The sequence below is a fragment of the Bolinopsis microptera genome, chromosome 1 (genome assembly GCF_026151205.1).
Source record: "Bolinopsis microptera isolate Bmic1 chromosome 1, MBARI_Bmic_1.0, whole genome shotgun sequence".
Lineage (NCBI taxonomy): Eukaryota > Metazoa > Ctenophora > Tentaculata > Lobata > Bolinopsidae > Bolinopsis > Bolinopsis microptera.
The window spans coordinates 16,000,828-16,020,819 of record NC_087072.1 but is presented as its reverse complement, the minus strand read 5'-3'; the positions used below and the strand labels follow the sequence as shown (position 1 = coordinate 16,020,819).

Genomic DNA, 19,992 nt, shown 5'->3' with positions numbered 1-19,992 from the left:
CTATTTATCAACAGCTTGCTAGTCTATTGCTCGTTTCTCTCACGGATAATGCAAGAAGTGGAGACAGCCGCGCAGATTAAATAAAATGGAATGGCGTGCCAGGTAAGCCTTATGTTAAATTTAATGAGTTCGTATCGCTCCTTCAATTTCATCCTTGCTTTTGGGCTGCAAAGGCAGAATCAAGAATTGTAGGTTTATAACGCGCGACAGCAGCAGTGAGCAGCAGTGAGCAGCAGTGAGCAGCAGTGAGCAGCAGTGAGCAGCAGTTAGCAGCAGTTTCTTTGCACTGTAGTCCTCCTGTGCGTAAGACACATAAAACTTTTTTATCCACACCGGGCCCCTTTGACGGATGTTACTCGTTTAAATTTCTTCGAAGTAGCGCGCACCGCTTTTTCCGAAATATTAGCCCGGCCGAGGCAAGTGCTACGAAGTATGAAGTAGCGCGCGCTGGGTTAGTCCAATAACAATGGTTGTAGGTTTACAACCTACCAGGACGCGCGCCGAGTTGGACTCGTCGACGGTCCCAATATATGGAACAGATATTTTACGAGTATCACCCGTTAATAACAATGGACAACAGCCCGCTAAGTCAATCAATAAAAACAGCGTATAATACAGTAATTGATACATGTTTCGTATCCAAATATCAGAGATATTATGGATACACCATGAAGGAACACCTCTGCGCGGCGTAAGTAAATTTACAAGTTCGCGCGAAAAATTGTCTTATTTTCCTGGCGCTTTGGTCAAATAGGATAATACGGACGCAGAATATGCGTCCCTCTAAAAAGTCCGATTCCCTTCATGGTATGCCCCTTTTTCTGCCTTCGGCGGCGCGCGCTTCGCGCGCGAAAAGTGGCATGCAGCGTATGTCAATACAGTAATAGTAATACAATCTTGATCATTCATGTTCTAATTGTCCGTGAACATTGAATAAAACATGCAACATGACTTAATCACATGTGTGATGTGTTTTATTCCCGAGCCCATATGCCATAGCCGCGCACGGACACAAATCAAGATTACCGTCGTTACTGTTTCTAGTCACTAGATACACATGACATGCAACAAGCTGAGCTACAAATTCAAAATTCAAAAATTACACAGTCTAGCCATCTCTTCAGCTTTATGAGCTTATAAAAATTATTAATTATTTCAGCAGATACGACCACTCACAATTTAGTTTTATGCAATCACATTTTTGCCCGAATATTGTTCATTGCAATTGAGCGATATTTAATATGAGCACATCGAAAATTGATATATAACCTGCCGAGTTGGACCCGCGTCGACGGTACAACCAAATATAATATTTTACGAGTATCACCCGTTAAATCGACAACAGACAATGATTCACCTAACCATGTGCTTTCGCGCTACTGCAAGCGCAAGGGCTCTGGATAGAGCAAGACAATGACATGAGCATTCCCTGGAAACCTTACTGGATGGGGCCTAACTTTGAAAGTAAAAGAGTAAGCAGTAAGAGACTTCCGGTTTTTTGCAAAATGTTCGTTTTATAAAAATAACGTTTCCTCCCCAGGGGGAAATTTGAAACAAAGTATTTGTTGAGATATCTCAAAATCTTCAGAAACGTCTCATTTGAATGGACCATTGTTAATGATTTGGCCCGGCGCGCGCTACTTTGTAACACTTGCCGTCGAGCCATTTCGAGAAGAAAGTGGCGCGCGCTACTTCGAAGAAATTTAGACGAGTAACATCCGTCAAATTTTTGTCATACGTTGTATGACCCGCCACGCACGAGTGCGCGGCTCCCCCTGTATCGTCGAAACTCTATAGTGAAGCGACCGTGGGGGTCACCAGTCACCACGTGATAAAATTAAATTTCGGGCCGATCAAAAGTTTGCAACTTTAACTTTGCGAATTCCTGTACTCTGATTGGCTGAATTGTGTCACGTGGTAGCTGCTTGAACATTGGGATGCGCCACGCGTGCAAATGATATCATCAATCATGCTTAATGTCGCGCGCGCGGCGCGAGGTCAAGTCGTCTTTTTAATTAAACCAACTTTAGTACCACCGCCAGCCAGTAACTTTTGCTGGATCACTGATAAGTATAATTGCGCGCATGTGGCATGCAGATGGAGACAATTGTTGTAGCATGTAGGTTTATAGCCTACCAAGACTCGCGCCGTTAGTATAGACTCGTCGACGGTCTTGGAATATTTGTGATTTGGAACAAATATTTTACTGTTTATGGTTTATGAGTTTCACTATCATGATCACCCATTAAGAAAATTTGCGCGGTTATGGACTAACAATAATTTGTCATACGTTGTATGACCCGCCTGTATCGTAGAAACTCTACACCATAGTGAAACGACCGTGGGGGTCACGACGTGATACAAACAATAACAACATTGTGTACATATATATAATAGTAAGGGGCCATCTACAATTAGGACGTCCGGCAAATAGCTGAAGGGCCGAAGGGGGTGGTTTTGGAATTTCGGACAAATCCGGACAGGGGGAGGGGGTGGTTTCTTAAAATCCAGACGTCCGGAAATTTTTGCAGAATTAACGAAAAAGTCCCATTTACAAATTTATTTCAACTCTTTGACACTAATTACTTTTAAGTAAGTTTGCAGTTTAGATCTCTGTATTTTTTAACGAGAAATCAATTCCCAGAGCAGCTCATGAGAGCCGCGCGCGAGACACAACTCGCATATTCTCCTACTGCTTTTTATACTATTACTTCATTTCGCCAGCCAGACAATCCGGACGTCCGGAGGAGGGGAGTGGTTTTGAAAATTCTGACACACCGTACCCGGACAGGATGGTGTGGTCTAAAAATCTGCGATTTTGGCGGACGTCCTGAGTAGATGGCCCCTAGGTGTAACTGAGTTAAATGACGTTTAACCTGCTTCATGCATGGGGACCCAGGCTTAATCATTAATTGCTAATGTTCATTGCATATTAACATATATGATACAGATTGAAGATATGGCGCGGCGGCGGGCGGAGTGACAGACTAAGCGCCGACCAGTAAGAATGACGCAGACTCAGAGAACTTATCAGATTAGCTCGGCCGTAGCGGGTACCGATGCAAAACCATCTTTGCCCTGCCTGACCAATACCTAGCTAATTGCGATAGTCTATTGCCCGCTTCTCTCACGAACATGCAATAATTAAAGTGTGGAGAGCGCCGCACAGAGGGAATGGAGCGCCAGGCCACTGGGCCACAGGTCATGCAACTTGAGAATAATGCATGCCAATAGCTTAAAGTTAAAGTTAACCAGGTATAATTATAATAACTAATAGTAACTTTAGGCATAGCTACAACATACAAGGAATACAATTTATTTACTTTTAGTTCCAAACACAACGTCACAACATATAATTTAAATTATATTGTAGGTTTACAACCTACCAGGACGCGCGCCGAGTTGGACTCGTCGACGGTCCTGTATATATATGGAACAGATATTTTACGAGTATCACCCGTTAAAAATTATACAGACAACGCCGATTCCATTTGGCTTCCATAAGTTTGTTTGAAATTAGACTATGGACTAATCGTTTGTAGGTTTATAACCTACCAGGACGCGCGCCGAGTTGGACTCGTCGACGGTATATATGACTTGACTTGACTTGACTTAAGGCGGGTAGTATTCCCGAGATCCATTGACAACAGTTCTCCACAGCTTTCTGTCCTCCATCAGTCTAGCAATCTCATCTACTGATTTCAGCCCAGTATCTGCTTTTAGGTTATCTAGTAGTGTTAAGTAAGGTCGCCCCCTGTTAGTATGTCCATGACTCGGCTTCCAGAGGATCAGTTTGTTCAGTGTCAGCTCCGGATGTCGGTGAGCATGACCTGCAAGTCTGAGCCTTCGTTGGGTTATCTTGGAGCTGACTTTGGGAAGATCACCGTACAGACTGTGGTTGCTGACATGGTCTCGATATTGATTGATGTTAAGGGCCATTCTTAACATTCGTGTATAGCAACCATCAACCATCTTCTCTAGCCTTTTTGTCATAGTCCAAGTCTCAGAACCGTATAAAGCACCGACTCGACTAGTGCTGTGAACACTCTGGTCTTGATAGACTTTCTAAGGTTAGATTTCCAAAGTTTTTTGAGAGTGTGGCATGCTCCCCATGCACTTCCTTTCCTAACCCTGATATCACTCTCACTGTCTCTGATTCTAGAACCAAGATAGGTAAAGTATATATATGGAACAGATATTTTACGAGTATCACCCGTTAAACTTATCGTCTGATTGGCCAGGAGAAATATAATTTGTGGTAAGCAGAGAAACAGCTTAATATTGATATTTGATCTTACAAAAGCGACAAAATACTTCAATTTTACAGAAAATTTCAGTTTAATAGTCTTGAAAGTTATCAAAGTAAAAATAAAAATAAAATAATCCAAGAATATAAATTAATGCAGAAAGAGAACGTACTAACAAAACAAAAATATATTTTTGAAGAGTGATTTTAACAGCTCCAACAGCTAAGCTGCATGGCACGCGGTAGTCTACAAATTTCAGTTGCAACACACATGCATGAAAGCAGCTTGAATCCAACTTTACCTAAAACTAAAAGCAGCAAGCACGAATAGTTTTAAATCTACAAACCTTAGAAATTGACTTAAATATATGTCTTCATCGGCCGATCGGAAAGTTGGTTGAAAGAACAGATATATCGGGCAATAACATACTTGATAAACAAAAGCTATGGATTCTCCTTTTGGATCTTTGTAATACTGGTAAGCTTACTTTTCGAGTAATAATTATAGCATTCGCAACTTGAATTGACCAAATATGGAGTTGTTCACCCGTCTTTTAATCCGATTTTATATGAAGACATATTATATACGTTACAGATTAACGGTAACCTCAGATTGCAGGATGATGTTCGTGGCGACATTTTAAATCAGCACTTAGGCAGTTTCATTCAAGTCTACTTCTAGGAAGTCTAATCTAACTGAGCGGATAAAATGTTCATACGCATACATTTTAACAGTTCAATCTAAAATTTGTCTCTATTTAACCATAAAATTTACATCAAATCAAATCTCCATCTTCTAAATATAAATAAATAGTTCTTTACATGGACACATGAAATTCGATTTTAAAAACACTACCTGAACCTCTAGACGGTCTTTCCATTAGTTTTCGTTACGGCGCTTTTTGAGCCAATCAACAAAGGAACGACCAGCGGACTTTGAGGAGTTGAGATTCTGAAGGTCAGGTTTCATGACGACCTCCTCGTCCCTCCTCAAACTCACTACGTTGTGTCTTGAGATCTCCGAGGACTTAGATTTCGTCAGCCCCTTAGGCTTGGCCTTCACACCTCCCGACTTAACAGACACTTTGTGAAGAGCAGATCCATCTGTTGATTTCCTTCTGAATCTGTTGGGTTGAAGAGACATGTTCATCTGTGGAGTTGGATCACAATTCCGGACCATGTGCTTCTGGAGATTATCTGATGATTTAGACTTGAGAATCTTGCGGGCCGTGGCTGAGGTTGGGTTGCTCAGCAAGGACCTGGGTGTTTTCAACAGGCACTCTTTGAGCTGATTTTCTGTCTGTTTAGCAGTTTGTTTGAGTGGCACACCGGACGGAGTTATGGGAGCTGGAGTGCTCATCTTTCTCTGAGAGGGGGTTGAGACGTAGTTGCTTCTGCGGACCTCGCCGGACTTAGAGTGTTTCAGAGTGGGTTTGTTGGACACGGTGTTAGTCCTCCTCTCACAGGACTTAGAGCGGGCTGTAGGCACGGGTATTCTGGATCTAGCGGTGCAAGATTTCCTGCGGGGAGACGAAGTTTTAAGGGAGGGTTTCCTGGGGGACTGATTAAAGAGGGTCAGTGGTTCTTCCTCTTCTACAAAGATAGGAGGAGTATTGCTGTTCTTATTGAAGGAGATAAGAGGGGAGAGAGTGGTATTCATCTTCTCTTCCAAGGTGTCAAACTCAAAGTCAGGAACTGAAGATGCCGTGCTTCCTCCCTCTGATCCACCTCCACCAATATGAGCACATCTCGGGGCCAAACAGCCCAGATCCTCACTTTCTGAACTGAAGGTCAACTTTCTGGCAAACCTAGCAGAGCTGGACCTGGAGAAACGGGAGGACTCTTGTTGTCGTGGTTGCTTGGCAACAGGGGACACGTCCTCACGTATCCAGGGCTGCTCTGCTGAGACCAAGGGAGAAGAGGTGATCATGGATGTAGATCTGTTGCGTCTGAAAGGAGAGTGTTCCCAAGAGGTAGAGATTTTGGACTTAACGTCTCGTGTGTTGAGAGCTCCTGCAAAACAAGGAGAGGTCAATAAAGAAATAAGATGGGTGTCAGCATTAAAGGCTGAAAAAGGAGAGGGATAAGGTTTAAAATTATATCATACATCATCAGCAGTGCTTCACAGTGATACGTACTAATATCAGTACAGCGGGGTAAGTGGAACTTTTAAAACTGGTGACAGCTAAAAATGATCGTTAAATTTATAACAAATTTAGAAGAAAATCGGTTGTGAAGCCAGAGAAATGTTAAAGTGATACTTTTTGAGAGAAGATCGTGGGATGTTGGAGGTCAAGGTTGCAGGTCTGTTTGGTGTTGTAAGTTTGTTTGTCCGTGCTTGACTGTCAGTTCCTAGTTTAATAACTGTAGTCGGGGGTTTGATTCCGCTGGGTTTCCGTAAACCGGACTTCTTTATAACTTGGGGTTTAGTTTTGTAAGATTTCTGAGGAGGTTTCAACCCAGACTTTCTAGTAGTTTTAATGAGCTTGTCAGCTTCCACTTTATTGTCTAGAGTTACTGATGTTGTAATAGTCTGTTCTATTTCTGACTGATTCGGTTTAAAATCGACACTGAACGTATGCTCAGTTACAACGGGCTCGCTACTCCTAGACCTTGGTTTGCAACTATACGGTTCAGATGATTGTGTTGATGACGTTACGTTCTTCTCTAAGTTACTATCATCAGGTATTATACTGCCTGTAACTTTCCTTAACTTAGCTTCAAGTTGTCGTTTCTCGCTGGGTCGGGGCGTTTCCCGAACTAAGATGAGAGACGAATTGTCGAAAAGTTTGTCAGTGTTGGTGTTGGTCGTGTTGTTTTGTGGGGTCTCCTCGATCTCGACTTGTCGTGGTGGTCGTGCAGGGTCTGTAAAATAAGTTATCTTAACTGTCTTATGGGTCGTGTTAACTGTTAGTGTGTATCAAGTTACTTATAGTCAGATAGTGTGTCAATATGGGTAAAATTTGTCTCAAAAATGAAAGAAAGATCATGAGGCTGTTTGGAAGTGATTGGAACGATACCGATAAAGAATGGCTTTATCTTTCAAGATTTTAAAATTCCTCAACTTCATGTGGTTTGATAGCATGACCACACGTTTACCTAAGATTCCAGCAGTATTACATAAATTTATAGAACATAAGTTCGCTCTCCTCCTAGTATTAACTATAATTACATGCATTTTCAATTTCAATGTTCAAAGCTCCCCCATTCCGTTCTGGTATATAATACATGGTACACCAGCATAAAGGGCTAAGTAATATTTATGGTTCCCAAAGTAGGTAATAAGTCTAATGCAGTGTTTTCACCGACAGCATGCGTTTACAGTACGATAGCATAATTCCACCTTAGCGAACAGCACAGCGGTGACAGACCCTTCCGTCACTTTACGACACGTACCTTTGTCACGTCACGAACCTTTTCTCCACTTGAAGTTGAAGATTTTCGAATGAAGTTGTAGAATAAAATCAGATGTGCTAAAAAATCAGTGCTTCGTAAATATAAAATCCCCATAATCGAGTATCAAAGTGCTTGAGATTTGCTTCGCGGACCATACAATTCACACTACACAAGGTAGATTGATATTCACGCTCACAGACAATCAAGTAGAAGAGTTAATCACACACACACAGAGAGCTGTTTAATCACACTTTTTACTCTCACCTTATTATATCACACTCCGATCACACTTTGATGGGGTGTTCAGCTTGACGGGGTCACTCACAGTTGACACAGCAGTTGGGATATTTTTGAACGAGTAAAATAAGCAATGACAAAACTCGAGATAAGCAAAAAATGTTTCGGAGAAAAAAAGTTATTCAATACTGGAGATAAATAACTTAAGTAAGAAAGTTATTCAATACTGAAGATAACGCAAAGGAAAGAGAGCACGAGAGAGACTGCTTGGCTCCAGCTACGCGGAGTGAACAATGTAGAAATTGGCAAATATTTTGTAAATTCAGATAATTTCCGCATGAGCAGAGCAGCTTGTATAGCAGCTGAGTCACGTGTAACAATGCCAGGTGATGGGCTACAAAAATAACAGTGAGAACATGTTACAGTGTGACAGGGTGAGTGTAACAACACTGTAAAGTGTAAAGTTGTAACCACTAACCGACAATCTGCTTGAACTTCATTCTACAGGGGTCGTGTTTGGCGATGAAGTGGTCGAGAGTGTCCCACCCTCCTCCTACTCGCACCATCACGTGGTTCCTCAGGATCTGAAAATAGATTTGTTACTACCAGGAAGTAAGTGGAGGGAAATTCCAGCGAGAGAGGTGATAATTTGCAGACAGTGGGTAGTGTGTTTGTTTGCGTGAAATGGTGAGGTTGGTTAGTGATTAGTGGCGGGCGACGATTCAAATGCAGATGCTAACTGCGGTGATAATTGTTTGGCAGACTGTAAGTCTATAAAAACGGTTTACCAGCTGAAGAATCTTTTCAGCAAATGGTAGAAAACCAAACGTATCAGTTATGTATAGACTTGAAGACAACTTAAACATACCGGTATAATATGGTTAGAATAATAAGCCATGAAGAGGTGAACTGTAACCGCAACAAAGAACAATCAGACTCAAAGGTGTGAAGCAGATAATGGCACTCAAGATGACAAAACACGATATTTAGGGTATGACTCAAGCGCACAGTTATGGTAATGGAATTATGGAAATAAGGTTGGAATGGATGATCCTATGCTTTAAGGATGAAGAGCCAGTGTTTAATGTCGTGTCTGCTGAGGTCGGTAGCAGTTCTCATGTTACATAACATGTCTGGATGGTGACATATTCACTGCGGTCATTCGAGACGGTTTCACATAATAGACTGACTGTAGGGTGATTTAGTCTGCAGTCTGCAGCTTTGGCGTCTTGCAAGATAAGAGACATGTAAATATAGTGCTAATATGGAAGAATCAACATAGCAGTTGGGCCAACAGCCAAGCTTGATATATAGTGAGTCAAACTACTAGAACAGACTACAGAGAATTGGTATCAATGGTGCGTATACGCGCCAAAGCTAGCAATAAAACGTGCGCGCGTCCCTCTTCAAAATTATGAAGACTGCTGCAGATTTACATCAAGTAAAGCACCATGCGCGCGCTCGTAAGTTGCTAATCATCAGAAGTTTGGTCCATTCCCCGACTTGTATTCTGCTTCCCACGGTAAATGGGTGCACTATTGCAGCTATTGGTTACAGTACACCTATTAGGAACATCATGATGACCCACTTACATGGCTCAAGTTGGAACACAAATGGAATCTCAGAACTGTTTCAAATGGAATGGAGATCCTTGGAAATTCATGGGAAAAATGTAATGCTATAATTAGTGCGAAGCGGAATTCCTGATCAGTGACAAGGAGTAAATTGCATTCCATTTGATACCGGCACACACAAACATCCGATGTAAATCAATTAATCGAACACCCGAACCTTCAAAAACCTTTTTTCACAAACACCAAATTTTGGTATGACAATCTAATTATGTACAGTGGGATAATATTTTCCTAGACCAGCATAATGTACATAATGTTTGTGATCATACCGGGTAAGATAGTGCTAACCAGCGCCATTACAAAATGGAAAGGAATTATCCGCACCAAAAAGTCTCACATACTTTTCAAACTGAACAATGTATGAACAGATTACACTGAATTATATTGTACATCAGAATACAGGGGTGCGGAATGTATAAATACCACTGTGCGTGTTGTGTGTACTCTTGAATTATGTACATGGTGAGGGAGGTGATACAGGGTGAGTTGGGGTGACAATGGGGATTACACCACATGGTCCCCGTTTTGCTAGCACTGCATTGTCCTCTTTTACGTCATCAGCCTGATTATGTAATACGATTATGTGTGCAAGGACTCAAATTGGACGAATATATTTCCCCCGAAAATTATACACGAAACTTCCACTTCTAATTCTAGATAATGAAAAACTTGCGGCTCCAGACACTATAATTGACAGCGCGCACGAGTCCAGATTAGATTAAAGGTTGTATAAAATATCACATTAATTAAGGGGCAGAAAAGTGAAGACAGACAAAGCATCGTTAAATTCAATGAGGGCGCTTGAGCTAAAGTTTCTAAAGTTTGAATAGTCGTGTATTTATTGTATTGTGTTTGGAGTGTTGTGTATAGTTTACATTAACAATAGTTATTCGTTTTCTGGAAAACACGTCATCAAACACACAAGCTTTAGATTAGTACAATGGAGTAATTACTGTAGCAGGTTTAGCTTTCTGTGCGACTCTTTAATAAGCTCAACTACAGAATAAGTGTAATGCAATGTGAACAAGTGAAGGGATGATGAGGATTACAATTAGTATAAGTAAAGAACTAAGTTCTAAACGAGTCTAAACGAGTAGAATGGAGGAACATGTTACGCCGTAGAAAAGATGTGTGTGATGCAGGCCACTCCAACGACTAGGAGGAGACCTCTTCATGTAGCAGGTGTATGTAAAGAACTAAGTTTGGATAAAGAAATAAGTATAAAACTAAATAGAAGTAAAGAACTAAGTAAAAAACTTACCCTGACAAAGAAGATCTGACTAGTGTGAGGTAGTTTGTATTTGCCGTCTCCTACTCGGTCCAGCTGGAAGGGGGTTTTACACGTGCACCTCGATACAATAGCTCGCACCTGGAGAGGTAATAGCTTGTTAATTGGATAATTAATTAGCATAATTATATGGTTTTGAAATTAGCAGGTGTTAAAAGTATGGGGAGTATGAAAATACTTTACACGTGTAAAACAGATAACAGCGGCTTCAGCTTTATAATTTATGCCAAACATGCCATGATCATTGGAGTTGTCGAGTTTTGAGCTTATCGGTTATATTCAATCAAATTATCAGAACTAGGAAATTTTGACATGGATAATTAATTCTAATTAGCCCTAATTAACTATAATGACTTGCACTACTCCTGGCTAATCAAATCCTCTCATTAACAAGATTTCAACAATTAACATTTCCTTGTTATCCTATTATTTACGTGATGGTATCACACACACAAATAAATAATTGTATAACCCCAGCGCCACACAATAAAAACTGTAGCATTATATAAACAGCTATTTTTAAAATTCAGGTTCTAGTGCTCATGAAGAGTCACGTCACTTTTGTGGGCATTAATACTACTTCTTTATGTAGATTAGAAGAGACAAAGCCACCTCTTGTAAATGTAAATTGGTAATGCAGTAATGCCTCCACCACGCATAACAGAGATTGTAAGCAGCCGAAGTAGCGAATAACTGTAATTATCCCATAAACAATGTACGCAGTTAACTTGGCACAACCACGCCTCACTTAAAAAGTGAACCATTTTCAGCAAAGCATGTATTGTATTATAATAGTGGCAATACATATTTCCTTAATTTAATGGATTTGTGTAAGGGAGGATTGTGGAGAATGTGCCTTTTGCAAGCGATGGAATTTGGAGAAGGGCTATCTGTCAGCACTTGCTGACCACAGTGGTCGATATATTATTCAGCCGATACATTTGAATTGTCAGTCGATGCTACTAATCGTTCAAAATCAACTTTGTCAAAGGTATAATGACACCGTTTAATATTATTACTAACATCTGACGCTGCTCATTGACCGTGATCAATGACCTTAAAAGTAGTTACATATCTAACTGCAATCATTGTTTCCACGCTAAAATACGGACAATTTGGTGTGGTATCTTTTTAAGGTTGGTAAGCAAGGTGCCCAATAATCAACTAGTTGTTTCGCATGGGTAAATGAACAAAAAGTTTATGGATATATATGACAGTCTCTCAATTAGATAATGAGCATTTAAAAGAACCATAAAAATGTGTGATGAAAAGTATGAAAGTGTGATGAAAAGCGTGATGATAGGAATATCTACTATCAACTATCTAGTCCACTAGATCTAATATTTATTATCTACGAAAGTTTACTGTACCCTCTTGTCTGCTTCTGACAAAGGAAGTTTTGTGTGTCTGAAAAACATTTTCAGTAACTGCTGTCGTCTGTCGTGGATCTGTCAATGTTTGTGTTAGTGTCTGTCAGTGTTAACGTTAATCAGTTTAAATGTCAGTATTAAGTCATGTCATTTATCAGTTAATATTGTTACATATTTCTATCAAACTAAATTTATTTTTATCACTACATATTTCTAGGACTAAACAAAAAATGTTTGTTATTTTTAGAAAACTGTACATCCGATATTGATTTGCAGGCTCTTCAGTCTTTTTGTTAAAAGACTTAAATCGGAAACATTTAAAGTATTAAAGTTGGGAAAGTTAAATCTAAGTCAGAACTGTAACAACATAGTCAGCTGTCTAGCAGACCACATGACATCTCAATGATAGACCACGTGATATCTCAATGATAGACCACGTGATATCTCAGTGATTACATCTTGTGACAGGAGATAAGTGACAGGTATCAGGTGGTACAGTAGATAATACCCACAATATACACACCAGCAGGACATGTTCTCCCAGCACTGAGTCCTCCCAAACACAATAATCACTGTCTGTGTGTGCTTCTACCCCGCACTCTCTCTCTCTCTATATCTCTCTCAGTGGAGTGTATATTAGTACACAACCAGTACCCGTCAACTATGTGCATAAAAATAGAAAACACGGTCTCACTCAGCAGAAGTATAGCCGGTTTCTTGACTTGTTGAAGTGGTGGAGAACGTATTTAATTTACAACGGAATCAACTGTGTTGCTGTTGTCACTGTGCTGCGCCCATGTTAATACTTGGGTAGTGGGTAGGGTGCAGGTTTATGTGCGCTGCTGCAACCACATCTACAAGTGCTACTGAGAGTATGTAAGATTGGGGAGATTCATTACTTTCCCAGATTACAGTGAACCCTCTTCCCTCACGTACAGGCAAGTAATGGCCTACAATGTATGGTTCTTATAGCCAGGGGAGTCGGGTGATGTAGTGATCAATTTGTTGTGCATCTCTACCAGGAGACTTTTCACATACCAAGCTGAAACATAATAATGACCAGTGACCACCCTTCAGATTTCTATACCATACAAATAATACCCTAATACGTATATTTCCTATCCGAATTCCGAAGTCAACTAACTGCCACTAAAACCTCAATCAGCTGCATTCCTCTAAAGACAAATTCCTCTGTCACATTTTCAGGACATCCTCAAGGAACGCAGGAGCCGCCCTAACTACAAGTGGCTCCGATAGCTAATTCGTATGTCGTACTGCTAGATAATATCTAGAAGATGTACCTACACATGACAGTCCATACCAGTGTATCTGATCAGTATTCTGACAGCTGAGCGAGTAGTTCACTATATCATCCTGGTTAATGTGACAAACAGTTGAGGGTCACTTTGTACTTAGTCTCACATATTCTCGTTAATTCCCTCTGTGCTAAGGACCTACAAATATTTCACAACACCCCTTTGAGAGATGCTGCTCTGTAATACACACAGTACATACACACTGGGGGACAAGTAGCTATATACTAACCTATACTACTAGTACTACTACTAGTACTGCTAGTACTGCTGAGTAATAATACACCCGCACCAAACAGTTATGTGTACACTAATTCTGTACTTCCTTAACTACATGCTAAACCGGGGCCCTACTTCTGGCAGTCTGCCAGCACAAAGTCTCACATTAAACACTTCACAAAGTCTAGGTTGGTACAAGTCACAAAGTCTAGTCAAGTTCTTGACACATTTGCGGGAAGCAACAGGAGCTACTACTCCCCCGCTGCATCTGAATGTGGAGAATGAGGGACTGTGACGTAAAACGTTCTGGAGTTTCGGTGGACATGAAGCAGCGACACTGAAATTCAAAACTGCGTTTTTAAAAGTTCAAAAGTAGTTTCTCTTTGATGAGGAAGTGGAGAAGCGGCCAGTTAAAGAGTTGAAATAAAGCTATTTTCTGGTCACACCCACGCCCCATTTAATATTACAGTCTGGTTACAGCATATCAAGAGACTAGCAGATACTCTCCCTACCCCTTTACAGCAGATCAAAGCAGAAACTTAAAGATATGCTTCCTTTTTCCTTATATGGAAGTTAGGAAAGTTTTGTAACCCTACTCATAGCCTCCTTTTCACCACCTTTCTGATGATTTTTTGTCTGTATGTGACAGAGTGAAGGGGTCATTAATAATAAGTTTCAACATTTACTATCGCTTTACTCAATGTTAGTCTCATTTATTATTTACTATTCACTATAGCTTTATTAAATACTGGCTATTATATCTAGCCACATTTACTGTTCACTATTAGCAATATTTGTGACCTATGACTTATGTTCAAAACACATCAAAATAAAAGCTCTGTATTTAAAAAAAATGTTACAAGAAAGAAACTTATTTTGACACCCTCTTTGACCGGAAGGGTGAGTCAAAAGCATATCATCATCTTTGTATATATTTGAAAATTGAAGACCATTATGCCTTAAAAGTATTCCAGACTCGGCCAATATAATAGTAAACTTGTGAGAAGGAAGTTACCTCATATCTACTCAGCTGAACAGTGAACCAGTTAGCTCCCTAGTCACGCAACTCTGCTTGCTAGCCCACACACTACCACACACTCTGACATCACCATGACAACCTTACACACCTTTACACACTGCCGGGACACACTGGGTTTACACAGGGTGGGTTTACACGCACATTCCCGCACACATTCCCACGTGACTCGTTACTAAGAAGTACCCCGCAACACTCTTCATAACCACTACCAGGCTGTATCTCCGGTAATACAGCGGACTCAAAGAGGAAGAGGAAGAGAACTGGCTCAGGATGTTAAGAATAATACACCGTGTTATTCCTAATTTAGCCAGTGTGCTCTCAAATGTTTCTATAGGGCTTTGGGAGGGGCAGGGCACAAGCTAGGTGCTTATACATTATGCAGAGGTCAAGATCATCATATTGTCAATGTAAGTGAAGAGAAGGGTATTAACCTTGACTTGAAGTGTATAAAGATTGAATCTGCGAAAGGGCTATATTTGGCGGGGACTCATTGGTACTGGAAGATACTCATTCTTATTCTCTACTTGGAGATACGGGAACTACACGTGAGATGCATATTGCATAAACCATTACCAGCCCGGTTGGTAGCCCTCTATTTTACAAACACCCGCCTCGCTTTATAATCTTCAGTTAATGTAACATCTCTCCAAATAGGCATCTCTTAGGCTAACCTCTAGGGTGTCCACAATCCAACAAAGCACCGTTGAGGTTGTGTATTCTACAGACACTAATATAAATGATATGCACTACTTGAAGAAGTCGCCCTAACCTCCTTGAAGTCAGCCCTCTTAAGTCTTAGATACAGTATTATCTCGCCGTATTAGCTAACTAGTTGTCTAATTAATTGTCTAATTGTTATCACAGGTTAGTCTGTGTCCTCTGCTGTCAAAATAAAGACTACTTTGTGTACCAAGTATTGTTTACTTATGAACAATGTATCTTGAATTGTAGTTGTAACTCTTCACTTAAAATAACTCTTCTTTTGTTCCTACAATAATAACATGGTCAATGTTCCCCATGTTTACGCAAGCGTGCAGATGACATCACCCACTTCCTCTATAACCAATCAATATGACGCTTATAAATACCATGTTCATTCTTCCCATCAGTCTAAAAACGTAGGATGACAAGGGCTGGATCAAAACTCCTATTAAGGATATTTAACCGGAATGAGTCCACTGACGCAGATATACCCTCTAATATCTAGTATTAGGTAATACAGTCCAACAGCGAGTCCGCTCCAATCCGCTCAACTCTGCAGGTGTTGACGCTTGTCAACAGCAGTCACGTGTGCATGAGAAGAGCACGTGGGCGCTGGAACAAGGCCTGATTGGTTAGTCACTTGGAAACCCAGTAAATTCATTGGCTGGCACATACAACACAAAATACCTCCCGAACTCCCTCTAAGGCCAGAGAAATATTCCCTCGCAGCAACGTGGTATAAATAGAAACTGAGTAATACACTCACAAAAACCCCTCTTTCCAGACTGAGATGGGAGATCCCTGACACAAAAGGGGTAAGTTTAGTAAGTTGTAAAGTTTAGTAAGTTAACTCTCTCAGAGAGAGAGAGAGAGAGAGAGAGAGAGAGAGAGAGAGAGCGAGGAAGCAGCAGGGTGATCTGACTACAACCAGTGATGACAGGATCTCCAGCATAATTAGGAGCGGACAGTTAGAAATACAGTCAGGGGAGTCGGGACACAAAGTGCGAGAGAGAGAATAGAGATAAGGGGCAGTTAAAAGCTTGGCACCCCACCCTGTCACTGGAGATTAATCTCTCTCTCTCTCTCTCTCTCTCTCTCTCTCTCTCTCTCTCTGTTTTGTGGTTCTCTGTGGTGAGTTTAACTAACAGATAACGGTAGTTAGAGTTTAACTTGATGATAGGTCAAAGTCAGAGTTCAGCGCTTACATGTGTACATCCAACTTTGGTTATAACCGAGTGATGGTTTTAGTTGGCAGAATGTTCGAGATAGGGATTTCAAAGTGATCGGTATAGTGCACGGAATTCCGAAACCCACGTTTCAGGACGGTTATCAGTTTAGACTTTAGACAGTTTATAACCAAGAGATAGTTTTAGTGGTTCCCTGTTCTCTTCCGGGCAGGAACTGACTGTTTCAGGGTTATCAGTTTAGGCAGTTTATATCCAACCAACTAGACTACCCTGTCTATATTTTATAACCTCCAAAACTTCACACTACCTCATCAGACTATCGCTAAAACTTTATGCAGACATTCTCTCTTCAGACTTACTCCTCAACTTCAGGCACTCTTCAAGCAGGGGTCAGCAAGTGAAAGCACCCTGATCGTCCTGACGGCGGACTCATTATAACCAATCATTATACCTAATCGTCGTCTAATGAAATGAGCATATAATAACTTATTAAATGCACGTGCAAGCTTACGTGCAAGCTTATGTGAGCTTATATTAATATATTCGGTATGTTTGGGTTTGGCACTTTTTGGACGCCGTCTAGCGAAACGTGTGTTACACATAATCAAAACATGATATTTTGGAAAGTGTGTGACCATCTCAATTGATATTCAATTTACATTGTTTGAAAATAACGTATGAAATGTTTAACACTTAGTGACCGTGTGAAAATGATGTAAAATGAAGCACATTATGCATGTTTTGAAGATGAATATAACTACATTAGTTATTTTCGGAGTAATCACTGTACTTCATTCGGTCCCATGATCACGTATATCATGTGAAAAACAGGGGACGACATTTCAAGGCAAGTACACACTAATATACTTCCTGGTTTAGGTAAATATTTACATTAGACTAAGTGTGTGAATACAATAACATATAACACGTGCTGTTACCACGCACAACACGTGCAATACACACACACACACACACGCACACACACACGTACACACCCGGCAGAGGATTACGTGGGTTTACAGCAGATTCCATGCTGCAGACACAGCTCACTTGTGTTTCATGAGGGCAGACTCAGCAGAGTGGATGAGTTTGAAAATGGTAGCTCTACGACTTCCAATCTGGATGTGATTATGAAAAAGCGGGAAATACCGGAGCTCAGAAGATTGACAGCTTTGGTTCTTGCCCTATTTTAATGCCTAACACTGTATCTTGAGTACAGTCTTTCATGGGGCTACATTTATATCTTAATGAATAAGTCAGACATTTAATATCCATGACCAAAGACTGCAAGTCTGTTCAAATGACGTACCTACAATGGTCGAAATCTACCTACAACAATGACCATCGTATTACTAATGATGCAAAGACAGTGAATTACACTGTATTTTCTTTGTCTGCAGTAAAATGCTCGCTGCAGCTAGGAGTTAGCTATTAGACTTCCTGTAGACTGGATGGGAGAAGCAGGCTAATGCTATGTTAACATATTTCACGGTGCAAAGGTACAAAACCTAATCGTTCATTACTCATTAGTCATTACAGATTACAAGCTATTAGTCATTACAGATTACCAACTCCAATGAGCTGATCAAGGTTCCCCAGGATCCTCATTATTCCTCACCTCTATCAGAACCCTAACCATGCACTCTCCCCTCACTAACGACTAAATGGTTAAGTAACCAGATTATCATCAGAATATCGAGACTTTCTAAATTGAGACTTTCTAAATACGCTCCAGAAAACCGAACACTAAATACGGATTGTCAATTGTCAGGATTACCCGATTACTAGGTAGGGTAGTGGGTACCAGCCCTACCCTGGGATTACTACAGGTCAAGTTACTGAGCTTCTAGAGAGTGGTGGAGAGTGTTAAAAGAGAGTTGTGGAGATAGTAGAGAGGCGACTAGACAAGAGAACCAGAAGGTGCAGGAAGGTGAGTAGACCGCCCTCTGTTCAGGGACAGACATGAGCCGTACCACAATTGGTATTAATTGAATTTAATAGGTAAATATATCAGCGGTGGTATTCGATTCAGGATGCCCATATTATGTGGAGCTAATTTGGTAGCGCTCTTATAATAAAGCTGTGAATGAACTAGGGTTTACCAGTTATGGCAACACACTTTTGAGCGGGGTTAACTGAATTTGAAAATGTGGTGAGTTTATACACACAGTCAGTAATTTTGGTCTGTTATAAATTTCACATATTCTCAAAATCAAGCGGCTCCAAAACTCCTCGTTGCGTGTAGGGTGCGGTGCACAATCACACAGTGTAACCGCTAACCAGTAACCACATATCACTGTGTCTAGGTTATAGTCGAGTTGCAGACTGGACATTATTAGTTTATTAACCTTTAACACCGACAGTCTGTCTTTCTCTGATATATCGAGACAAGATCCAGCTGTATTCAATTTCTGTGCTGCACAATTCCTTTTTTTTTCAAGTCTTATGTTTCACGGGATACATAGCAAGACGTTTTATTTGAAGTTGGAAATAGCTTTGAAGTGGATTTAGAGGGAAGCGTGCCAAGACCACATTACAAATGAAATTAGAAAGTGGTATGAAATGGGACAGAAGTGAACCAAGTTACTTATTGGCATGCATTAGAGACTGGACGGACCGCAGGATCGGCACTAGCTGGAAATCTCGTGTGCTTCCCAATATTCAAGGAGGATTCCCCCCACGCAGGTCAATTTATTGACAGTCATCTCCGATCTTCATGAAACATTTTAAAGATCTGCAATTGAAAAGTCCAAGTATTCTATTTTTAGAACGGCTCAATTGCTTTCTTACAAACGGTGTAAAGCATGATCATTCCGGAAAGTAGTGCGGAAGGTTTTTTGTATTTTACCGCAATCGATCTAATATTAGATCCCGGAGAGGTTCGCTGTTTATCAGTCTCATGATAAGATAATGATTCCAGGGATAATATCCGGTAGTAGAGACTCGGTAGGACTGTTTAGGAGGAAACGCGAGCTTTCAGTGAACTACACTTTCAGTGTACTACACGATCTAATATTGGTAAAATAAACAATATTAGTACACCGTGGGTTGATTGAATACGGTGATAATTCAGTGTCATGATTGGCCAGGGTTAAAAAACTCGCCTGAGGTACATCATTTATAGTCGATGATCTAATAAGATGTGATGATATTTCGGGACACTTCACGAATCCGGTTGTTATTGTTTTGACAGGGAAGATGCCGGTGCGTTTGTCATGTCAACTAATACTGCCATGATTTTACGTAAACTTATAATTATGTGACATATTCTGTAGACTTCAAAAGTAATGCCTCAAGAGAGTACGTGAAATTTAATTCCTGAGAAATTTGAATTTTAACCTGGTGGAGGTCTACTTTGATA

General features: G+C 40.6%; 1 protein-coding gene across 1 annotated transcript in view; it reads right to left on the bottom strand.

The window, feature by feature from the left end:
• Positions 1 to 4,283: 4,283 nt before the first annotated feature.
• Positions 4,284 to 19,992, bottom strand: part of LOC134820455 (uncharacterized) — an 84,684-nt gene continuing 68,975 nt past the window's right edge. The window contains exons 22-24 of the mRNA XM_063830877.1: positions 10,775 to 10,882; positions 8,358 to 8,463; positions 4,284 to 6,259 (exon numbers count right to left, since the gene is read on the bottom strand). Of these exons, the coding sequence (XP_063686947.1) occupies positions 5,127 to 6,259; positions 8,358 to 8,463; positions 10,775 to 10,882 (1,347 nt within the window). The 3' untranslated portion in view covers positions 4,284 to 5,126. The remainder of the gene's footprint in view (positions 6,260 to 8,357; positions 8,464 to 10,774; positions 10,883 to 19,992) is intronic.